At 43.2% G+C, this 21688-nt stretch overlaps 2 protein-coding genes across 5 annotated transcripts in view; one reads left to right on the top strand and one right to left on the bottom strand.

Annotated features, from left to right (window-relative positions):
* The first annotated feature begins 266 nt into the window (after positions 1–266).
* LOC132831258 (chondroadherin-like) lies at positions 267–20595 on the top strand. 2 transcript variants are annotated; one of them, XM_060849281.1, is made up of 5 exons: positions 267–377; positions 3097–3199; positions 8097–8547; positions 9926–10527; positions 15902–20595. In XM_060849281.1, exons 3-5 carry the CDS (start codon positions 8100–8102, stop codon positions 16580–16582), a joined length of 1731 nt encoding a protein of 576 aa, XP_060705264.1. In that variant the 5' UTR covers positions 267–377; positions 3097–3199; positions 8097–8099; the 3' UTR covers positions 16583–20595. The 2 variants fall into 2 exon arrangements, with proteins under 2 accessions (XP_060705264.1, XP_060705265.1); XM_060849282.1 differs by lacking the exon at positions 267–377 and adding an exon at positions 979–1089.
* rangap1b (Ran GTPase activating protein 1b) overlaps positions 16939–21688 on the bottom strand; it is a 59374-nt gene continuing 54624 nt past the window's right edge. For all 3 annotated transcript variants that reach the window (XM_060849278.1, XM_060849280.1, XM_060849279.1), the window contains one exon: positions 16939–20558. In XM_060849278.1, coding sequence (XP_060705261.1) covers positions 20489–20558 — 70 coding nt within the window. In that variant the 3' untranslated portion in view covers positions 16939–20488. The remainder of the gene's footprint in view (positions 20559–21688) is intronic.

Below are 21688 nucleotides of genomic sequence, written 5' to 3'. Positions count from 1 at the left end.
GGGTAAAATGCAGAACATGCCATTATTAGACCACAGTTCAAAGAGAGAAAGGAGCAAATGGGAGGTTGAAAACTTAATTGCCAGCACTAGACACATATTTGTTCCTTTTAGCTGTCCTTTACTGTGCTGCTCCACTCTGCAGAAACAAACCGATTCTTATCTTTTCATTCCAGTGCCAGGCTCTTGGACAATGGCGGGAAATTCTCAATTTCCTCTCTGGGCATGTAACTTTGACCACAATTTAAAACACCAGCCCCAGGGCACCAGGAGCCACTGTGACAACCACTGTACACGGTTAGTGAAGCAACTGAGCAGCTTCGTTCTCCAGCAACATAAGCCCTGCTGTAGGTTCTCTCATTTGCTGTCCCTCCTGAGTGGTGAGTACAAATGAATTGTTTCGTTGCTGCTTTCTGTTTGTAGTTACTGTGGTGACAAGAAGAGTTTTACAGTCAAAAAGGTTCAGCTGTTTTGCTGAGGGGGAGCTGGGAGTGTCAACAGTAGCTCATGCTTCTCTATGTCTAATTTTGTTTGCACTCTTGTCAGTTAGAACACTCTCTACTGAGTTAACATGATGGGTTCAAATCCCACTTGGAGCTTTTTGAGAAGGAAAGCTACATTGATACTCCAGTGCAATCCTCACGGACTGTTGCGCTGTTGCACGTGTTTTCTTACAGATGAGGCAACTGTAGACATCAAATATCTAACAATGTTACTTTGTAAAGACGACAAGGAGAATTCTCTTTAGTGTCCTGTCCAATGTTTATTTCTCAGCGAACAAGACTGAATACACAGATTTTATTCATCATTTTATTCATCACTGTTTGTGGGAGCTTGCTGTTCACATGACTGCTGTATTTCCTATTGGTTCCAGTGATTAGGCTTCAAATGTATCTTATTGGCTGTCTACAGGGGGACATCCATTGCTGTAATCAGTTGTTACAGCAAAGTCCCTGCCAAGTGCTTAATCATGAACAATACTAATGGGCTACCATGGTTACTAGGTGGCAGTCAGTCACTGTGGCAATAGGCAATCCTTCTCATCATTCCCCAACCTTTGGAGCAAGGGGGACTTGAATGCAAGTCTCAGAGGTAAGGACACTTCAACAAGAGCCTCCATTAGTCCTTCGATTCTGTTACAGATGCTTTAAGTTTGATCTAGTTACTGATGTACTTTTGGACTTGTAATTATTTTAATCAAACTGTTTGGACATGTTAATGACACAAGCCTGGGGCAGATGGGACTTGAACCCAGACTGCCTGGTAGAGGCAGGGACATTACTGCTCTGTAATGGATTGGCTCGTTCAACGTGAGACTCAAAATCACAACTCTGAGATTACAAGTCTCTGGCTCCGCTGTTTGAATTAGTCAGCCTAGCTTACATTTCTGTTTGTATGCTCTCTTCTGTTCCAGGCATACTGTTTATCATTCCCTGTATTATCACATAGCACCTTCACCTTGCCCGTCATTGTTAAGTTTCTAAATCTTTCCTCGTCCCCATTATTTAGTTTACAACCCTCTTTATGACTTTAGCTCATTGACACATTAGGAGACTGGTGTGAGTGTGGCTCAAGTGATGCCCAAGATAAATCAAAAAGTCACTATTACCTCAAACTGTCCTAGCATATTGACAATTTAAATATTGCAGGACAAATAGAAAGCTGAGCTGAATGGGGTGTGTGTGTAAAAATTAACTTTCAATGATTTTAATCGCTCCACCGTCGGAAACTACATTCCGCTGCACATTAATCTCTGGAGGTACCCCCTGCCAAACATCTCTACCTCTTTCTCTCCTTTAAGATGCTCCCAATACTAACCCCTTTGGTCAAACCCTTGGAGACTGTCTTACATTGCTTCATGCAGCTTGTCTTAGAACATGTTACATTATATTAAAGGCAGAAGTTATTGCTGCGTATGTGGGAGTAAGTGATTGAACATCAGGTATTGGTTTCTTAAATGTCTCTGCAAATTTCTCCACATCTAAATATTAAACAACTGTTATGGCATCACTGAGACACTCTATTCATTCCACATGTGACACTCTCTGGACGAACCTCTGGCAGTTTACACAAAACAATGACAACCCCAAAGCATGAATCCCCAATCAGACCCTGTATCCCAACCTGGAACGCCTATCCATCGCCCAAACCCCACCCCAAAGCCAAACTCATCGCAAAATCCAAACAAGCCTGAAGCCAAAAGGGGGTTTAAAAGTAGAAAAATATATAAGATATACTTCATTGAGATGTGTCAATCACTGACATGGCAAATATTTACTGATCACTCCCATCTGCCCTTGAAATGATGGTGGTGATCCACCTTCTTAACTATTACAATCCATGGGGATTGGTGGGGAGAGTACTGTAGGGGAGGGCATGGGGCAGTGAAGGAATGGTGACATCTTTCCAAGCCAGTATGGAGGGGAATTTGCAAGTGGTGATTTCCTTGCATTTGCTGCCCTGGTTCTTCTGCGTGGCAGAGGTTGTGGGTTCAGCAAGTACCAAAGGAAGCTTGGATAAGTTACTGCAGTGAGTATTTAAGATGGTGCACACTGCTGCAGCTGTGGTGGATAAAGTGAATCTTTAACTTGATACACCGACAGCCAAACAAGCAGCTGCTTTGTCCTGAATCACACCAACCGAGCTGCACTCATCCAGGCACATGGGGAGTATTCCATCACACCCCTAACTTGGTCAATCAGGAGGTGAGTTACACAATTCCCAGCCTTTGAACTGGTCTTGTAGTCAGTATATTTGTATAGAGTTATAGAGATGTACAGCACGGAAGCAGACCCTTCAATCCAACTTGTCCACGCCGACTAGATATCCCAACCCAATCTGGTCCCACCTACCAGCACCCGGGTATTAAAATTCCTTTGAAACAAGCACAGTTGAAATGAAGATGTTTTGGTCTTAACATGTACTCGGTCCAGTTGAGTTTCTGGTCAATGGTAACTCCCAGAATGTTGATAGTGGGGGAATTGAATAATGATTATGCTGTTGAATGTCAAGAAGAGATGATTAGACTCATTTTTGTGGGATATAGTTGTTGCTTAGCATTGGTGTGGCATGAATGTTAATGATAAACATTTATTTTAGATGTCTGCAGTAACAGAGCAGTGAAAATTGGCATCAAAGAGAATTCAGAATTGAAGGAGCATTGAGATTTAAGAGGGTTCTGGCATTGATCAAGAATAAAAAGGTAAGTGGATAACAAGAATTTTAAAATTGAGTGGCTGTTGGATAGGGGCTAATATAGTCCAACAATCATAGCAATGTACAGTATGGTGTGAATTAAGATATTTGTAACAGAAAGTGCTGGATTATCAGCAGGTCTGGCAGCATCTGTGAAAAGACTTAACTCGGTTTTTTGGAGCTCAGTACTCAAATCGGTTCTGCAGAAGAGTGACGTTGGACTCGAAATGTTACTCCCCCTCCACTAATGCCACCAGACCTGCTGAGTTTCTCCAACACTTCCTGTCTTTTTCAGATCTACAGCATCTGCAGCATTTTGCTCAAACTAAATGAATAACAGAATCAGGAGTTCAGGTTTGACTGGATAGGGGATACGACATGGCCAAGTCTGGGTTAGAATAGCGTAGCAATACTGCTGCAGGTGGGCTGAGGGAATGCTGCAGTGTCAACGATGCTGCTTTTCAGCTGAGATATTCAACCAAGACGTCAGTGACGGTCTCACGTGTTTGTGAAATAGTTCCCGAGGCTCTTTAAAAGGAAAAGAAAGGAAGTTCTTGCTGATATCGGGACAATTGATGAACAGAAAAAAAACATTATCTGGTCATTATCACATGGTTGGTTGCAAGAATTAGCTCTAGAGACATTGCATAAGAACAATTGATAGAATCATTTATTGACACATGTATTCAACATAAAATACAGTGAAAAGTATGTACCACTGCCCAAGCACTGGTGCCGTTCACATTAACTCAGAATAAAATATTTTAAAAGATAAAGAGAATCAAACTTTTCCTTCTTCACTGCCAGACTCCCCGCTCCGGGCTACACCGGCCCATGCTGTGCTGCCGTGTGGGCGGCACGGTGGTTAGTGGGCGGCACGGTGGCACAGTGGTTAGCGCTGTTGCCTCACAGCGCCAGGGACCTGGGTTCAATTCCTGCCTCAGGCGACTGACTGTGTGGAGTTTGCACGTTCTCCCCGTGTCTGCGTGGGTTTCCTCCGGGTGCTCCGGTTTCCTCCCGCAGTCACAAAGATGTGCGGGTCAGATGAATTGGCCATGCTAAATTGCCCGTAGTGTTAAGTAAGGGGTAAATGTAGGGGTATGGGTGGGTGGCACTTCGGCGGGTCGGTGTGGACTTGTTGGGCCGAAGGGCCTGTTTCCACACTGTAAGTAATCTAATCTAAAAAAATAGTCTCCGCTCCCGGATACACCGGCCCACGCCGTGCTTCCAGACTCCCCCCCGCTCCCGGATACACCGGCCCACGCCGTGCTTCCAGACTCCCCGCTCCGGGTTACACCGACCCACTTTGTGCTGCCAGATTTCCCGCTCCGGGCTATACCGACCCAAGCCATGCTTCGATACTTTCCGCTCCAGGATATATTGGCCCACGCCGTGCTGCCAGACTCCCCGCTCCCGGCTACACCGGCCCACACCAGGATCCTGCCAGATTCCCCGCTCCGGGCTACACCGGCCCACACCATGTCCCTGCCAGACTCCCTGCTCTGGGCTCTACCGACCCACGCTGTGCTGCCCGACTCCCCGCACCAGGTTACACCGGCCCACGACATCCTGCCAGACTCTCCATTCCAGGATACACCGGCCCACACCGTGCTGCCAGACTCCCTGCTCCCGGATACACCTGCCCCCGCCGTGCTGCCAGACTTCCCGCTCTGAGCTATACTGACCCACGCCGTGCTGCCAGACTCCCCGCTCCCGGCTACACCGGCCCACGTCGTGCTGCCAGACTCCCCGCTCCGTGCTACACCGTCCCACGTCGTGCTGCCAGAGTCTCCGCTCCTGGATACACTGGCCCGTGCTGTGCTGCCATACTCCCCGCTCCGGGCTACACCGGCCCAGGCTGAGCTGCCATACTACCTGCTCCGGGCTACACCGACCTACGATGTCCTGTCATAGTCTCCGCTCCCGGATATACTGGCCCACACCGTGCTTCCAAACTCCCCGCTGCAGGCTACACCTACCCACGCCGTGATTCCAGACTCTCCACTCCGGGCTACACTGACCCACATTGTGCTGCCAGATTCCTGCTCCGGGCTACACCGACCCACGCCGTGCTGCCAGATTCCCCGCTCCGGGATACATCGGCCCATGCCGTGCTGCCAGACTCACCACTCCCGGCTTCACCGTCCCACGCCGTGCTGCCAGACTCACTGCTCCCGGCTTCACCATCCCACGCCGTGCTGCCAGACTCTCCGCTCCGGGATACATCGGCCCACGCCGTGCTGACAGACTCACCGCTCCCGGCTTCACCGTCCCACGCCGTGCTGCCAGACTCCCCGCTCCGGGCTACACTGACCCACACCATGACCCTGCCCAACCTCCCGCTCCGGCCTACACCGACCCACGCCATACTCCCAGACTCCCCACTCCAGGCTACACCAGCCCATGCCGTGCTGTCAGAGTCCCTGCTCCGGGTTACACTGGTCGGCAATGCTGCCTCTGAAGATGCTGCTGCTGCTCCAGAACTCCTTGGAGTTGCCTTCCTACCAAAGAGCTCTCTTTATCAAATAAGTTTGAGAAAGAAGAAGGGAAAGTAGGAAAAAGAAAAAGCAGACAAAGAGGACATGTCCAGACACAGGAGCCTGGACGCAGCCTACTCCACCACCATCTTTATTTTACGCAAGAGTAGCAACAGGCCATTCAGCCTGCTCCACCATTTTAAAACAAGCCTGATCAGCTACTTCAGCTACTTCAATGCTATTTCTCTATGTGCTAGCCCCACATCCCTTGTTGCCATTAATATAGAAAAAAATCTGGGCCTTGAACATACTGATTGTAAATGGTGTTTAACTAATTTGTGAGAATTCTTTGGCAATATAATAACCAAAGTTGGCAATGGCAATAGTATATCTTGAATTCTAGAAGGCATTTGATGAGGTGCTACACAAATGGTTAATACACAAGGTAAGATCACACATGATATGGGGTAATTGATTAGATTAAATTCCCCACAGTGTGGAAACAGACCCTTCAGCCCAAACAGTCCACACCGACCCTCCGAAAAGTAACCCATCCAGACCCATTTCCCTCTGACCAATGCACCAAACACTATGGGCAATTTAGCATGGGCAATTTACCTGACCTGCACATCTTTGGATGGTGGGAGGAAACCGGAGCACCCGGTGGAAACCCACGCAGACACAGGGAGAATGTGCAAACTCCACACAGACAGTCGCCCGAGGCTGGAATCAAACCTGGGTCCCTGGTGCTGTGAGGCAGCAGTACTAATCATCCAGCCACCGTGCTGTCCCTAGCTTGGATAGAGGATTGGCTAAGCAATAGAAAGCAGAAGTTAGCTAACTGTAACTAGCCACAGGGTCCTCAGGCCCAACAATTTACAACCTATAATGGATAGAACATATTAAAGGCAAATATGCAGATGACACGAAAGAAGCAACTTACAAATGAATATAAATAAGTTAGGTGTGGGTTAAAATTTGGCAGATGAAGTTTAATGTTGATAAGTGTGATGTTATCAATTTTGGTTCAATGAACAAAAAGCAAATTATCGAAATGGAGAGAAACTTCAAAAAGCTTCAGTGCAGAGGGATCTGGGTATCCTCGTTCCTAAGTCACAGATAATTGGTCTGCAATTACAGCAGATAATAAAAGGGCAATGGAATTTTGGCATTTATTGCTAAAGGAATGCAAGTGCACTTCAAGAAGTACTTCATTGTCTGTAATCAGCTTCAAGGTGCTTAGTGGTGATGAAAACACTATATAAATGCAAGGTTTTCTTTCTTTCTGCATTACAATGCTAATTTCATGATTAATTGGTGATGGGTTCTGAAGGTGCCAAGTCAAGACAATTTCTTGGTTCATTGAAATACTGAGATTTGACACTTCTTAATTGTATTATCCTACTTCATAAGGTTCAAAGCTGATTACTTGTTGAAAATCATCAGCAAGTTTTGTTGTGGGTCAGTGTTCAAGTGTGAAAACAGTAGGAAAACAAGTGTCCTCTGTGTGTTACAGATAAGGGAAGCCTTATCTGGGATTGTCCAATTGTCAGCACCTCTCAATCCCTTCCGTCATCAATTCCTGAAAGCTTTTCGGTTGAGGGTGCCAATTTGCTCATTTGTAAGCCAGGAAATAAAATTCAGCTAATGCACCACCGCTTGCAATAGAGTGTGCACCATTTATCAATCCAGATCCAACAAGGAAACAGGACAATGGTTTGGCTTTTGATCAAATGCTGACAATGAAAATCGATTCATTAACAATGTTGTGAAACTTAAAAGGATTCAGAAAAGATTCACAAGCATGTTGCCAGGTTGGAGAGTTTGAGCTACAGGGAGAGGCTGAATAAGCTGGGGCTGTTTCACCTAGAGTGTCTGAGGCTGAAGGGGGCCTTATGGAGGTTTATGAAATCGTGAGGGGTATGGATAGGACAGATAGACAAGGTCTTTTCTCTTGGGCTTGGGGAATTCAAAACTAGAGGGCATAGGTTTAGGGTGATAGGGGTAAGATATAAAAGAGACCTAAGAGACAATTTTTTTTACAGAAGGTGGTACATGTATGGAATGAGCTGCCAGAGGAAGTGGTGGAGGCTGGTACAATTACAACATTTAAAAGGCATCTGGATGGGTACATGAATAGGAAGGGTTGAAGATGGATATGGGGCAAGTGCTGGCAAATGGAACTAGATTAATTTAGGATACCTGGTCAGCATGGACAAGTTTCCATGCTGTACATCTCTATGACTCTAAATGTCTCCACCTCTCAATAACTTCTAAATGTATCATTCCATTTTATAAACTCGTTTGTTTGATATCTTGGTACACCTCACAAAGTTCCATTTACCTCAATGGTGTGTCTTTGTTGCTTGTGAAATAACTGCCATATCCAAATAAATTGCTCAACTATTTCACCTCTCATTTCCACAGAACATGGTCAGCATTTGGTTCCTCCTGTGCTCAGTGACACCGTGGGTGTACTTTACTCTTACAGTGGAATCTGTTGTCCCCTCAGCGCCCAACCAGTGCCCACAAGGTTGTACCTGCATCCATTACCATCATGCCAGCTGTGTCAATTTCAGCCTGAGTGACCTCCCCATTGAGCTGCCCAAGGCCACTGTAAGACTGACACTCAACTCTGGTCAGATGCCGGTGATCCCAAGGGACAGCTTCCTCAACAACTTCAATTTAAAGGCACTGCAGCTCCGCAACAGCAACATTCAGCAGATCAGTCCGGGTGCCTTCAAAGGACTGAGCAAACTGAGGACTCTCCATGTTGTGGGCAACAACATTGAGACGCTGCAGACTTCAAGCTTTGGGAACATAACTGGTCTGAGGCTGCTATCCTTGCAACACAACCTCATTGCCAATATTATGCCAGGTACACATGACCATTTCATCTATTGACCTTTCAATTATTATTAAAAAGGATGGAAGGAACAGCATACTGTACAATAACACATTTGTACAGTACTTTTAGCATTGTACCAGCTCACCGTACTCCAGGAAAACATTTGACACCATGGCTGTGCTCACGCGTGGCTGCATTTACGCCACTGGGCCCCATGGGATATCAGGATCTGTTAATATTTAACCCACACCATGGCTGCTCAAAATTGGAGGTGTAGTGAACAGCGAAGAGGGTTACATCTGATTACAACAGGATCTGGATCAAATGGGCCAATGGGCTGAGAAGTAGCAGATGGAGTTTAATTCAGATAAATGCGAGGTGCTGCATTTTGGAAAAGCAAACCTTAGCAGGACTTATACACTTAATGGTAAGGTCCTAGAGAGTGTTGCTGAACGAAGAGACCTTGGAGCGCAGGTTCATAGCTTCTTGAAAGTGGAATCGCAGGTAGATAGCATAGTGAAGAAGGCGTTTGGTATGCTTTCCTTTATTGGTCAGAGTATTGAGTACAGGAGTTGGGAGGTCACGTTGCCATTGGTTAGGCCACTGTTGGAATATTGTGTGCAATTCTGGTCTCCTTCCTATCAGAAAGATGTTGTGAAACTTGAAAGGGTTCAGAAAAGATTTACAAGGATGTTGCCAGGGTTGGAGGATCTGAGCTACAGGGAGAGGCTGAACAGGCTGGGACTGTTTTCCCTGGAGCGTCAGAGGCTGAGGGGTGACCTTATGGAGGTTTACAAAATTATGAGGGGCATGGATAGGATAAATGCCCACCTTGCATGATCGGGCAATATAACTTATTTAAAAATGAGGGATATTATATATTACGCAGTTATGTATAACACTCGGAAATAAAATATGTGCAGAGGTTTCAGGAGGAAACATTTCATTGGTGCACCTAGAGAAGAATTAGCCATGTAAAACAATCAGTAGGAATATCTAAGTGATTTAGGAACCTGGAGCAAACTTGCAATGTCGTCAACAAGCTACTCCTCACTGGCCATAAATAGCACATGAAGGGCAGAGGATAGAGAAGAGAAACACATGGGTAAACTGACAAACATTAGGCAGTAGAGTTTATAAATGGTCCTTAAATGTATTAAATAATGCTACAAAGAAGCCCAAGCCTGAAGACCTTACCTTCTCCCCAACCAGACTGTATTGAACCCAGATTCAAGGATGTGGGCGTAAAACTATAAGAGTGTAGTCTAAGCTGGGGTCCTCTTCTGTACTACCAGGTTGCTAAATTTAAACCACAGAATTCTCCTTTGTTGAAATATCATTAGTCTAATGCCACAGAACGACTTTTCTTTTTCTAACTCTTTACCCTTGTCCTCCTTCCCCTCAACAGGTGCATTTTCCTCTTTAAGAAGGGTGATTAGTCTTGACCTCAGCTACAACAATCTCGCCGTTCTTATGGACCAGACGTTCATAGGTCTTAGAGCTCTGCTCTGGCTACACCTCGGTAACAACCGTATTGCAGTCATCTCCTCGAAGGCCTTTGAGGATAACCGGAGTCTGAGGTTGCTTAGCCTGGAAAGCAACCGGCTGACTGCAGTGCCAACCAAAGCCATGGATTCCTTCAGTAGACTCAGCAGCCTGTCACTAAGCGACAATATCATTCCCAGATTGAGTTCTGGCACCTTTGGTCCCGGGTTAAGATATCTGGAGTCATTGCATTTGGACAATACATCTTTGGCTGAGATTTCTTCAGGCGCCTTTTCCATGTTTCGAAACCTGAAAGTTCTGAGCATGAGGAGCAACCGGTTGGTAACTCTCAGCTTCAGTAAAGATTTTGAGTCCATCAGGTGGCTCAGGTTGGGTGGGAACCCCTGGAAGTGCGATTGTGGCCTACGGTGGCTCCGGGATATGCTTCTGAGACAGAATGCAAAGGATCAGGTCAAGTGTATTTCTCCTAGTGCCCAAACTGGGAAACTTCTGGTCAAAGTAGAGGTAAGAAAATAGAGGTTGCAGTTACACAGTGTACTTCACCAGTTCAAGGTGTCACAAGTAGTCTGACAGCCAATGCAATACTATTTTTTTTGCAATGTTAGTTTAGGAAATGTTGCAGCCAATAAGTGAACAGCAAGGTCCAGTAGACAATATGATAATGATCAGCTAATCAGCTTTTAATTGTTGGGATTGAAAGAGAAATAGTGTCTCATATCTCAGGCAGAACCCCTCTGTTTTTTAAAATAATGCAGGGGTTACTTCTCACGTGCACCTAAAAGGGCAGACATAACCTCAGTTTAAAGATGTCTGACAGTGCAATACTCCTTCAGTACTCTATTTGGTTGTCTCAGTCCAGGGTTCATGCATAAATTCCTGGAGTAGAGCTTGAACCCATCACCTTCTCATTCAGAAGTCACAGGTATCAGCATTAGACCTGGAACTAAGATGCACAAAGGGAAAACTCTGGAGCAGTGTAACGTGGGAGTATATCAAGGTATTCCACTCAACTTCATGGGATTTGGCCATTTCAGAACCCAAAGGACTGTTGTAGACTTTGCCATATGCAGGGCAGAGGTTGTTTGAAGGATTGGATAGGTGAGTGGTTTGGCAGCTTACACACTCCCTCCAACGTCTTGAAGTCATTTTTACCTATGCCTGAACAATTCTAGTCCATCTCAACATATCTAGGACTCCTGAAATGTGCCTTCACAATTTTGATTGATCATGAACTAGAGTCTTGTACGAGTTGGCAGATTATAATTCACGATTTAGAAATGCTTTGTGGACTTCCCTAATGTTTCAGTGGTACATCAGCCTCTAATCCTCTAAGCAGTTGTTGCAGAGGCAGGTCATTAGCTTTTCCACCTTCTATCTGTACCAATCACGTGGGTTCTGTGAAACAATTGCAATTTTTGGATTTGCAACAGGTAACAGGACAAAGTGTAGAAAGGATGAGGAATCTAATTTGATCCACTGCAGACAAGAGGACAATTCTGACAAGGGAGCAGTCAACACAGGACTGATGGCATTGTTTCACATTCTCCACACATTAAGTACAGATTGAACATTCATAGGGGAAAGAGGGGGAAGAGCAAGAAGTCCACGTCAAAGAATAGTACTTCTTCGGTTTTGTACTAAATATCCAACGATTCAAACACCATCAAAAAGGACAGGCAGATTAACAGAAGGGAGAGGCTGTCTTGGTCATAAGAAATGAAACTAAATTGATACCAAGAAGGGATATAGAGTCAGAAACACAGAATCTGTGGGCAGAGCTGAGGAACTAAAGTACATAAGAATAACACTATTACAATGGGGCATTTCAAAATATAGGTGTAGCGGAAAACTCATTGGTAGTGGATCCCAAGAAAAGGAATCGTGGAATGTCTACAGGATGTTTTTTTGGGGCAGCTTGTGGTAGACCCCACTAGGGAACAGGTATTCTAAATTCAGTGATGCGCAATGAGGCAGACTTGATAAGAGAGTTTAAGGTGAAGGAAGCCCTCGGGGCATCGACCTTCATATGACAGAATTCACTCTGCATTTTGAGAAGGAGAAGCTGGAATTAGATTTAACAGTTTTACAATTCAATAAGGATAACTTCAAAGACAACTTCAAAGCTGGCCAGAGTTGAAGGGCAGCTCAGCAGAGAACTCCTCGCAATGGCAGGAGCTCTTGAGAGTAATTCAGGAGACAAAAAAAAATTCATCCCAAGGAGGAAGAAACATACGAAGGGAAAGATGAGGCAACCACGGCCGACAAGGGAAACCACGGGCAGCACAAAGCAAAAAAATGTCTTTAAAAAACAGCTAAAAACAAAGCAATTTGAAGTATGGGGGGAATTAAAGGAGGGTAAACTAGCTAGTTATATAAAAGATTACAATATCTCTTCTTTAAAATGTATACAAAAGGCAAAGGTGGATATTGGAGCACTTTAAAAAGGCTGGATACGTAGTAGTAGGGAACAAAGAAATGACAGAGGAACTGAATTAGTACTTTACATCAGTTTTCACAGTGAAAGACATCAGTAACATACCAGAACTTAGAGAGTCGGGCAAAGGTGAGTGTAAAGGTCATGACCAAGGAGAATGTGCTGGGGAAGCGAAGAGATCTGAAGGTGTAAAAAAAACACCAGGTGTACTGCACTCTAGAATTCTGAAACTGAAGTTACTAAGCAAATAATGAAAGCATTCAGGAACCACTGAAGTCAACAAGGGTCCTGGAGGACTGGAAAATGGCAAATATGTGGAAGGGGGTTGTGGGGGTAAGGGAGTCAGAAGATGGAAGACAATAGACCAGTCATCTTGACCTCAGTTATTGGTAAGACTTTGAGACAATTATTAAGGGGAGGTCATTTCTGACAAATCTGTTGGAACTCTTGGGAGGAGGTAACACGCCAGTTAGACAAAAGGAGAACTAGTGGATGTGATCTATTAGAATTTCCTGAAGGCCTTTGACAAGGCTGCTAAATAAGTTAAGAGCCCATGATGTTAGGGGAATGTTCTGGCACGAAGAGAGGATTGGCTGACTGGCAGAAAGTACAGAAAGTGGAGATAAAGGGATTTTATCAGGATGGTAGCTAGTGATGAGTTCTGTATGGTCCATGTTGGGAACCACAACTATTCACGTTACACAATAATGAACTGCATTTTTGCTAAGTTGGCAGTTAACACAAAGATGAAGGGACAGGTCATGTTGATGAAGTGGTAGGCTGCAGAAAGACTTGGGCAGGGTAACAGATTGAACAAAGTAGTGACAGATGAAATACATTATGAGAAAGTGCAAGGTAGAAAGAAGGTGTGGACTTTAAATGTAGAAAGGCTTCGGAAATCTGAAGCACAAAGGGAATTTGGAGTCTTTGTTCAAGATTCCCTTAACGTTAACATGCAGATTCAGTTGGCAGTTAGGAAGGTAAGTGCATTGTTAATATTCATTGAAGAGGAATAGAATACAAGAGCAGAAATGAGTCTGTTTAAGGCTCTGGCCAAACTGCATTTGGAATATTGAGAGCATTTTTTGAACCCTGTAAATAAGCATGGCTTGGTCATAGAGGGAGTCCAAGGGAGGTTTAAAAGACCAACCCCAAAAACAAAGGGGTTGTCATGAGGAGTAGTTGAAGACTCTGTCTGTATTTGGGAATTTAGAAGATTATATTTTTAGGCGTGGGGAGTAGTAAGATTTAACTGAAACTTAGAGAATATTGGAGAGAGTGGACGTGGATATGACATTTCCACTAGCCGGGGAAACTAGGACCTAAGGATACAGTCTTGGAATGAAGGCATGATTCTTCAGAATTGAGATTAGGAGGAATTCCTTCAGTCAGAGGGTGGTGACTCCTACAGTAATAAGTCATTAAGTATCTTTAAGACAGAGATAGATGGGTTCTTTACTAGTAAGGGGACCAAGGGTGATGATAAGCAAGCAGGAGAATGGAGTTGAGAAATATATCAGCCATGACCAAATGTGGAGAAGACTTGATGGGCCAAATGACCTAATTTGACTCCAACATCTGATGGCCTAAGGGATGTGCAAGTTCATAGTCAGGCTGTTTGCCCGAGTTATGGAAACCAGAATCATATTCCCCAATACAAAACAGGATTTGATAGGGACTTTGATAAAAAAAATTGATAGGAAAGAGAGAGACAGATTAAAAAAAAACAATTCAACTGGTGAGAGAGGGTAATGGATGAAGAGAGAATATGCAGTGAAAGGCAGCTGAAGGCATTGCCACCATTGGGAGAGTAATAACAAAAATTTCAGGGACTCACTTTTTTATTTTTGCTTTCAGCAGTCATAATTTAAAATTAGTTTGTCAGCATATGTTTGTTATTCAGTAGTCAGATATAGAGGCTATTATCAGGTCTAAGAATCATAAAAATGTTAAGGAAAAAAATCTGTGCAAGTCAGGTTGTAGTTTGCCCAATGTAGTATGCACACACACTATCAATAGAGGCATAACTAGTTTCCTGAAACCCAAACAAGAGCACTGAGCCTCAAAGGAGAAAGGGTTGTCGTGGTCATTTGCTCATCATTGCTGAGACTGTGGTCAACTTCTTTCAGTACAATGTGCTCCTCATTGATCACTGGTGTGCAGACCTGGAGTAGTAGATATTGGTATGTCCAGAGCAGATGCCCCAATCAGTAGTTATGGAGCAGATTTTTTTGCATTACAAGTTGTAGCTAATTTAGTTAAGAGTACAGTTTTGATCTCATTTGAGAATGAGATGTTCTGACTTGAGGGAGTGCAAAGGTTTACCAGATTGATTCCTGGGATAGCACGACTAGCATTTGGGTGAAACTGCATCAGTTAAGACTACATTTGGAAATGAGGGGAAATTAGAAGAATGAGGACAGGTAGGGGATTCTCATTGAAAATGAAATTTCCAACAGGATTAGATAGGATAGATGCAGGAAGAATGTTCTTGACCCCAGAACCAGGGTCAGTGTTTATAGATAAGGTGTAGGCTATTTAGAACAGAGATGAAGAGGCATTAGCTATCACAAGATGTCCAGCATGTAAACAGACTCTTTGGTTCATCTTGTACACGTGACCAAATATCCTAAAATAATCTAGTCCCATTTGCCAGCACTTGGCTCACGTCCCTCCCTAGCCATGTACCCATCCAGCTGTCTTTTAAATGTAATTGTATCAGCCTCCACTGCTTCCTCTGGCTCATTCCATACCTGCTCCAGCCTCTGCATGAAAATATTGCCCTTTAGGTTCCTTGTATATCTTTCCCCTCTCACCCTAAACTTATGCCCTCGAGTTATGGACTCCCCCACCCCAGAAGGAAAAACTTTGTCCATTTACCCTATCCATGCCCCTCACAATTTTATAAAAAGAATTTCATGGAGGATTTGGATATAATTCTTAGAACTAAAATGATTAAAACATATTTGAAGAAAGCAAGAATAGGGTAATGAGTTATATTGAATAGTGGAGCAAGCTCAAAGGGTCGAATGGCCTGTTCCTATTTTCTATGTTTCTTTCTAACACAGCTTTTACAGTTTGTTAGCTGTACAGTTTCAATACTTTTAAAGAGAGAAGATAGCCAGGGAAATGAATCAAAGAACATGCAGACGGAGAGTTGCACAATGGGCTTGAGTCCCACAAAAGAATCTGCTGGCCATAAAAGAAGTGTTTTAATATTGCTAGACTAGGGGTTTGCCAGCCTGCAAACCCTTCCAGTATGTCTAATGGTAGGTGGTAAAGACAGGAGCGTTTCCTGGTCAGTCATTCTGCAGAAAATAATGGTAAAGCACATGGAAATGAAAACAAGCAATTAGGACTAAAACAATGGCACAGATCAGTTGAGCTGAGTTTCACCCTCTGTAAATTCACGGTAACCTTTAATAACTATGTTCTCTTCCTCAGCTGCAATATCTGACTTGCCCTTATAATCTATATGCTTCTACCACATCATCTCCAACGGCCATGAACCACAGTGCAACACGCCAAGTTACTGCTCATGCCACTCCAAACGTGAGCAGCAGTTGGACAACACCAAAAGCAACCCCCATGAATCCTGACCCATGTCTCTCCAACAGGATCACAGAAGTAATTCCAAGTGAAGTCACCACAAACTCCTTGCTGGTGAACTGGAATGTTCCAGAAGTTTTGGGTGATGACTACGAAATTTGGTACAGCACTGGTATGAAGATGCAAAGCCTTCGGATGATTGGTGGGGTCAGAGAAGTGGAGCTTACTGAGCTCGAAGCTGGAGCATTTTACAAAATCTGTGTTGTGCCTCTGAGTAGCTTTATCAATAAATGCATTCAACCCACTGCCAATCAATGCACAGTGGTTCAGACCTTGGGGCTGCTCAGCAGCCCTGAGACCATTCAGTCTGGGGACAAGGGACACTACATAATGGGAACAGGGATCAGCATTACAATTATACTGTTCATTATCATTGCTTCAATTATTGCCTTCAAACTTAAGTCAAGAAATACTGGTTTCCAAAGACATTATGATGAGGATGTTCAGCAAAGTAAAATAGACTTTGATCAAATTAACAGTGGTTATGAAAACATCAGCGATGAGGACATCATGTAATTTTCTTCACATGGTTCAACTTGTGAAGTTTGAATTGGACAGTCCACTGGAACATGGCTAGGGATCACACATATATATACTCCCCTAACTTGAGCACGTGGCTCTCTCATGGTATCCTTAATTGATCTGAATCGGATTGACATACATCAGTGAAGAGTAATTGGGTAATCCTTAATCCTGCTCAAATGATTTAGAAATTTACTCCTGCATTGATGGTTTTTGCTGGCGAATCATCTTTACTTTGATGGAAAAAAACCAACATTACTCTGATGATACCATATTAGTAATTTGCCAAGGCAAACATCCTTCAATACATTTACTGCTATATTGATGAAAAGAAAGGACTTAAGAATCAATTGCTGTAATGTTTATATTTTCCTGCCTATATACATGTCCAATTAACATTTCGCTAATCAGCTCACTGCAGTTTAACAGAATTTCCAGTGTGTAAATTGGTTACCATGTTTCCAACATGATAATAATAATAATTCTTCTTTTTTAAAAAACAGCATTGACTGAATCGATTTCAAATGTTGACGTCACGAAAGATATCCCAGAAATACAAAATCTATTTTTAATCTGGTGGTGCTGGGCTGAGTTTAGACCCAATTTCTTGTTAATGCTATAAGTAATCATGTTAGATTAGTCACCATAAAATGCTTTTCTGGCACGCATTTTGGTCATTATGCTGACCTAGTCACAGAAATTAGGCACTCTATGTTGAGAAAATAGTGTAGCTAGTCATTCAGCTGGGAGAAACTGCTGCTGCAGCAAAAGATTGACAGGGCTAGAACGAAGACTGTTCAAAACATGCTGCCAGACTTGCTGAGTTTTTAAAAGCACTATTTTTCTTAATCTCTGATGTCCACAGTATTTTGTGATTGTGCACTACAACTGTGTCACTCAGCCAATATCATATCCTTGGCCCCACCAGCCCCTTGTATGTCATGGTTTTAATTTTACCAACAAACCTAGCACATGACACTATCAATCACATTTTGGAAGTTAAAAACACTATTTGGACATTGGAAATGTGAATGAACAACAGGAAATGCTGGAAATACTTAGCAATACACATTTTCAATTTTTTAGAATTTCAATATAAAATGGAAAAGGGATAGCAGAGTCAGGAGGGAAAGACAAAAGAACATGAAATGCACTCAATTACCTAAACCTATAGGAGACAGTAAATTGTTGCCATAACATTACTACTAGTCCAGCAACATTACAATGACTTCACCATCTCTCATTCCTAGTAGTTATGACCCCAGTTCTGAGTTAATTTATTCTTACGCTCCTTTGTGCTTCTTTGCCTTTTATATAGCATGAAGACATTTTGTTAACCACCAGGTGAAGTGTTTAAGTAGGGCTATTGCAACCAAGCATCTTAAACAAGACTGCTTTTGCTGCAATTCATAACCTGAGAAAATGTCCTCAAAGCTGTATCAGTCTCATTAGAAAAGGAAGAAATATGTGGATTCATACAGCATCTTTATCACCAAAAAAAAACTCAACCCAGTTCACAGAGTTTTCTGAAGCAGTAACATAGTGCAGTCCACACCAGTTCCAATTCTTTAAATATCATTTAAAACAAATAGTCGGTTAATTATCTTTTAGTGATATTAACTAAGAATATGTCGGCTAAGTTGCCAAAATAATTCTGTTGGTCTACGGATAGAACCACGAGACCTAGAATATGCATGTGATTAGGCTAACAAGCTCTCAGTTCATTGCCGCTGTGAAAAATGCAGCACTTCCTTCAGTACTGCATACGCCCATTAGCAAACCAGATTAATGAACTCAAGTGGGGAACACACAATACCTTCCTTCAGAGTCACTATATTCTATGGTACAGGAAGTGTCAGAGCTAGCATGGGAGTTGTCTGCTCACCTTTGAAGGTACAGATTGTGTCTGATGCGGGAAGAATAAGGAAGAAACAAAAATGAATTGAATATTGCAGACCATATGAAAACATTTCATCTTATTCAAACCTAGATAATTATGAACATAGCTGGCCCTGTAGACGAAATTAAGCTTAACAGATAAAAGAACAATAAGGCCTGCTCATCACCATCATGCCAACAGCCAATTGCAGTCTAAAGATCTGATCTTTTCGGCCTGGCCATCCTGATAATGTGTTCTGGTCTACAGGTACATCACACAAAATGTTACATACAAGAGATGAACACATTACCTCTACTTCCAGAGATGCACACGTGCACCCTCACATTACTGATCAGGCCAAGGTGAAGAGGTGAGAGATATAATGCAGTTGTGTGCACCGCTCTGCTAAGACAACACAACTCAAAACCCCTGATCTTCCTAAGCTACTGAGAATCCTATTTAGGATCAGCTGAAATTTCCAAACACCACCTCAACCTTTTATTTGTCAAGCCTTTTATAAAAAGAATTCAACTGGAGCAGTTCCCCTAAAGATCTTGGATAATGGGTTCTTAATTGTTAAGAGTGCAAACAGTTATCTGGAACAGAAAACAGACTGAGGGTTTCAGTGTCCAGTGGTTTTACGAGTTGGATAATCCAAATGAAGTAATATTAAAATACTTCTTCAAAGACTGGGATAAGATTCAGTCCACCTCCTTGAGTACCAATGAGTTTCCCTACAGCTGCTTTCAAATCACTTATGATCAGACTGTGATGTTTACAAGTCTGTTTTTCCTCCTGCATTCTTTTAAATCTTAAAACATCACCTCTTGTAAAAATTATCTGTTAGAAAATATTCGATTATATAAGAAGCCCATCAGTGTTCTAATTTTTTTCTCTTGCCCCAATCATAACTCAATTCTTTTCACCAGAAGGCATCTATTCGTGGGGGGATATGGCTCTCAAATAGCCTGCAGATTCTTGCATCTCCCTAAGTATCCATGGTTTGGTAAACTTAGCACTGGTGAGTTATTCAAAGATAGAGCTGTGTGCCCCGCACTTACCTATCTCCCCATAGACTGGGATGCAATATCTTTATTCTGTAGCACTGAGTCACAAGGACACCTTTGACTAATTAGTCAATTAAGGGAAAATTGTTTTAAATTCTTTTTTCCTATAATTTTTCAGGTGTAGTTGTGATGGTGATAGTGGGGAATCAGGCAAACAAAGATTAAAGTACTGCTGGCTACGCAGACCAAAACCTACAATTCCCCAGACAGGAAATCCTTGGCTAGGACAGTGAAGGTGGAGAAGGGTAGGTAGCACAATTCTGCAGCAGCCAACAAGCCCTTTCCATTTGATTAATGATTTATAAACTGTATTAGCTGAACACAGTTATACAAGTTTGGAAGAACTTTATGAACACATTTCCTTCAAAGTCTGTACACAAGTTAGCAGATGAAGATGACAGCATCGACATATTTCAGAAGTGGGATTGAGGTACCAGCCTGTAGGTTTTCGAATATGATTTTGTCTTTCTCCAGGTCAGCTGGTTCAAATAGGAAGCTGAATAATGTGAATCATGCCCATTCAATTTCATAAAGCATCTCACGAAAGAATAAAGGGCCAAAATTTAAGCTAAAGCACATGTTACTTGGATGTTCAAAGCCACAGAAATTTGGCTATTCTCCACTTTTTCTCCTAACACCAAAATAAGCAAAGGAAACACAAGGCAAGTCATCAACAGCTTGCAAATCAGTCACTAAAAAATGGTTCCAATTTCGCTTTCACTTGTAAGCAGCCGAAAATAATCTGGCCAGAGCTGACTGCAAACTGTCAAAAGGCCATGAGGTGCAAGCTGGACTGAAGCGAAAGATCCAGTCTATAGCACGAAGAAAGTGAAGCATTCAACACTGTGCAGCTCAATGGGCATTTTTACAGCCATTCCTCGGTAATGCATAGATAATCCCTCCAGTCCTGTGTACTTCTCTTGTTGCATCAGCTCCCACATCACAGGGATGGTATTAAAGATTCTGCATAGTCTCCAACAAAGTGTATTTTGCATTTTGGCAGGAGTCAAAAGCACGATTGTATCTACATTAAAAAGAAAATTTAAGTGAGTTCAGAGCAAGACTGTGATTCTTAGTCTTATTTATCATCATTCTCGCACAATGCAGGAGACAGATTAGATTCTTGATTTTTCAAAATTGATTGATATGAATCATCATTTTCAAGCAAGTTCAAAACGAGGCTATGTCTCTCTCACTCTGATAGGTGGCAAGTCTGGGTATGCGGTGTCAATTTGGTACTAAGGAAAAGGGGCAGTGGCAATGGCAAACTGCTGCAAGCCACGATCCAGTGACTGAAAGGAGCCTGAAGGGAAACACTTTTGCCCAAGTACCTGCTAATAGTACCTCGCCACCATTCACTACCAGTGCATTTAATAATGGCATGCTGCTCTCAGTATACATTAGGTACTGCCCTTTGAAATAGCAGGTGGACATCTCGGTGGTCAGCTGGCCCCACCTGTAGCGGCTGCAAGAGGAATAGCAAGAAGTCACTTTGACAATCACCATCTTAGCAATGATGTGGTTCAAACTGTGACATAAGGCTGGCACAAAGCCAAGTGGCAGCAGCCAAGTCCTGGCCTTGTACCTGGAGATTTTCCTCCTATTGGAGACTCTCACCACTTGGTTCAAGCTAAACTGGAAGCAGAGGCAACTAAGAGGAGGAGCTGGTTGACAGAAGCCTTCAGCAGTGGAACCTCATGATCCCAAAATTGGAACTCTGCCAGATTATGTAAATTACTCATCCTCGAAACTACACTTTGCTGCACTGCAGTTAGGCTACTTCAGAGTGGCAGAGTGGTTCGCACTGTTACCTCACAACACCAGGGACTCAGGTTTGATTCCACTCTCAGGCAACCTTGCGTAGATGTTGCATATTCTCCTGTGTGTGGGTTTCCCCTGGGTACTCCAGTTTCCTTGCACAGTCCAAAGATGTGCAGGTTAAGTGGACTGGTTATGCTAAATTGCCCATAGTGTCCAGAGATGTGCAGGCTAAGTGGATTAGCCATGGGAAATGCAGAGTTATAGGGTTGAGGGCACAGGAGCAGTGGGTGGGATGCTCTTCAGAGGGTCAGTGTGTGGACTTTATGGATTCAATGGTTGGCTTCCATACAGTAGAGATTCTAAAAAAAGGACATTGAAAGCAGATAGGCATTC

This window comes from Hemiscyllium ocellatum, chromosome 33 (assembly GCF_020745735.1).
Source record: "Hemiscyllium ocellatum isolate sHemOce1 chromosome 33, sHemOce1.pat.X.cur, whole genome shotgun sequence".
NCBI classification, from domain to species: Eukaryota; Metazoa; Chordata; class Chondrichthyes; order Orectolobiformes; family Hemiscylliidae; genus Hemiscyllium; species Hemiscyllium ocellatum.
Note: the sequence above shows the minus strand (reverse complement) of the source record. Positions and strands in the feature narration are given on the sequence as shown.